This window comes from Propithecus coquereli, unplaced genomic scaffold (assembly GCF_000956105.1).
Source record: "Propithecus coquereli isolate 6110/MARCELLA unplaced genomic scaffold, Pcoq_1.0 Scaffold155, whole genome shotgun sequence".
Lineage (NCBI taxonomy): Eukaryota > Metazoa > Chordata > Mammalia > Primates > Indriidae > Propithecus > Propithecus coquereli.
Genome location: NW_012139969.1, coordinates 2,085,485 through 2,087,880, shown reverse-complemented (window position 1 = coordinate 2,087,880; position 2,396 = coordinate 2,085,485). Strand labels below are relative to the sequence as shown.

General features: G+C 39.4%; 1 protein-coding gene across 2 annotated transcripts in view; it reads left to right on the top strand.

The window, feature by feature from the left end:
- Positions 1 to 2,396, top strand: part of REC114 (REC114 meiotic recombination protein) — a 131,158-nt gene that overhangs the window by 32,505 nt on the left and 96,257 nt on the right. For both annotated transcript variants that reach the window (XM_012640622.1, XM_012640624.1), the window contains exon 2: positions 1,614 to 1,703. In XM_012640622.1, the coding sequence (XP_012496076.1) occupies positions 1,614 to 1,703 (90 nt within the window). The remainder of the gene's footprint in view (positions 1 to 1,613; positions 1,704 to 2,396) is intronic.

Sequence of the window (2,396 nt, the reverse complement as noted above, 5' to 3'; positions counted from 1 at the left end):
GATATAGCACCTCTTATATACTCCTGGAAAGCGCTGGAACACATTCTACTAAGCGAGGTGTCCCAAGAATGGAAAAACAAGCACCACATGTACTCACCATTAAATTGGTATTAGCTGATCAACATTTAAGTGCACATATAAGAATAACATGTATTAGATGTTGGGCAGGGGGAGGGGGCAGGAGGGGACGGGCATATGCACAAACAATGAATGCAATGCGCACCTCCGGGGGAATGGACACACTTGAAGCTCGGACTTGGGGGGGAGGGAGGGTAAGGGCATCATACGTAACCTAATCATCTGTACCCCCATAACATGCTGAAATAAAAAAAAACAAACAAAAAAAACCACAAAATATTGGGCGCCTATTATGTGCCAGGCACTATCCTAGGCATTTGCATGTATAGTAGTGACCCAAACAGAAAACAAAATCTCTCTCATCATGAAGCTTAAATTCTGCTCAGGCTAGACAGATAACAAATAAGTAAATCTAAAGTAACAAAAAAAAAGTTGTAAGAGCTGTGGAGAAAAATAAAACTGGAGAAGGAAAGAGAAGTGGTCTGGTTTGAGTGAGTTTTCGGTAGGATGGTTAGGAAAAGTCTTATCTACAAAGATGACATTTAAGCCAAGACCTGACAAAGATAAAGTGAGTCATGTGGAGATCTAGGAGAAGAGAATTTCAGACAGAAGAGCAATGGCGAAAGCCCTGAGGTTGATGGTCACCAGCGTGCCCAGTGGGTTCAAGGAGCAGTGAGGGGGCCTGTGCAGCCAAGCAGAGTGTGCAGGGGGCGGGTGGTAGGGGACGAGAGTGGAGGGGCTGTGGAGGGCTAGACGTTGGAGTGCCTTGCATGAGTTTCTGAATAAGATGGACAGGTACTGCAGGGCCCTGAGCTGGAAGTGACATGATCCGACTTAACTTTAATAGGATCGCTCTGGCTACTGTATTGAGAATAAACTGTGTGTTGGAGAGGGGAAGAAAGAACAAAATGGGGGAAGCCAGTTAGGAGGTTGTTATTATAATCCAACTAGAGATGTTGATAACTCAGATGAGACTATAAGGAGTGGTTGGATTCTGGATATTTTGAAGGTAGACATGAGGGATTTGCTGATGGCTTAGATATAGGTATAAGAAAAGGAGAGGAGTCAAAAATGATTCCATGGTTTTAGCCTAAAGAAATGGAAGGATAGAATTATTTTCTGAACTGAGAATACTGTGGGAGTCAAATGCCTACAACAGCCTAGCACATGGTAGGTGCTTTGTAAATATTGAATGAATAATGAATGAATGAGAAGGTTAGGAGTTCATGTTAGGGACTGTTAATTTTGAGATGACTGTTAGACCTTTACATGGAGATGTTGATTGGGCAACAAGATGTAACAATTTGGAGGGCAGGGAAGAAGTCTAAACTGGGACTCTCTTGGAAGTCATAGGCCATCACTTGTAAAGTAATTTGGGAAGAATTGAAATCTTTAAAATGAGTATTTTTATCCAACAAGAGACATAGATAACAGTGTTATTTGTAGTAAACCTAAACTGGGAAAAAATATTCATCAACAACAAAAAAATGTTTTGTTGTTTTTTTTTACATATTTCTCTCTTTCTCTTTTTCAAGGTTTTTGATTCCAATGAAGAATCTGGATATCTTGTTCTCACCATAGTTATATCAGGTCATTTCTTCATTTCCCAAGGACAGACACTACTGGTAGGTTTTGTGCATGATAGTTTAACATGCAAACATTTCTGTATCTTCTCAGCTTTACATGGATTGTATCCTCAAGCTTCTTCAGTGTTGCTGAAATTCATCAAGGTCAACAAATTAAGCATTTATCAAATATGCTAAAACAGTGTTAAATACAGAAACATATTGAATATTGCCTGCCTTAAAGGGGTTTAGGATTATTTGGGAGTCAAAATGGATCTAAGTATGATAAAGGGTTCTTAATTGGGGAGATTGAGTTGAAGATATGCTGGATTTATGGAGAGGAGTGTGGAGGGTTTTCCAAATAGGGAAAACAGCATACACCGAGGGATAGATTTAAGGAAATAGCTAAAAGAAAACAAAAGTATGCTATTAATAATTGATAGAGCCTGCCACAAAACTCTGAATTTATAAAGATGCATGAGTTCTTCATTCTGAATATGTATACATTTTAGGAAATTTTGGAATGAAGAAATAAGAATCATCTTACTTGAAAATTTAGGTTTTATTTGGTATATAGAAACAAAATGAATGAAGAAACAAGGCAATTATTAACTTCTAATCAAAAAAATCATACAAGAAAGGAAAAAACAAATTATGTGGCTGGGCGCGGTGGCTCACGCCTGTAATCCTAGCTCTCTGGGAGGCCGAGGCGGGCGGATTGTTTGAGCTCAGGAGTTCGAAACCACCCTGAGC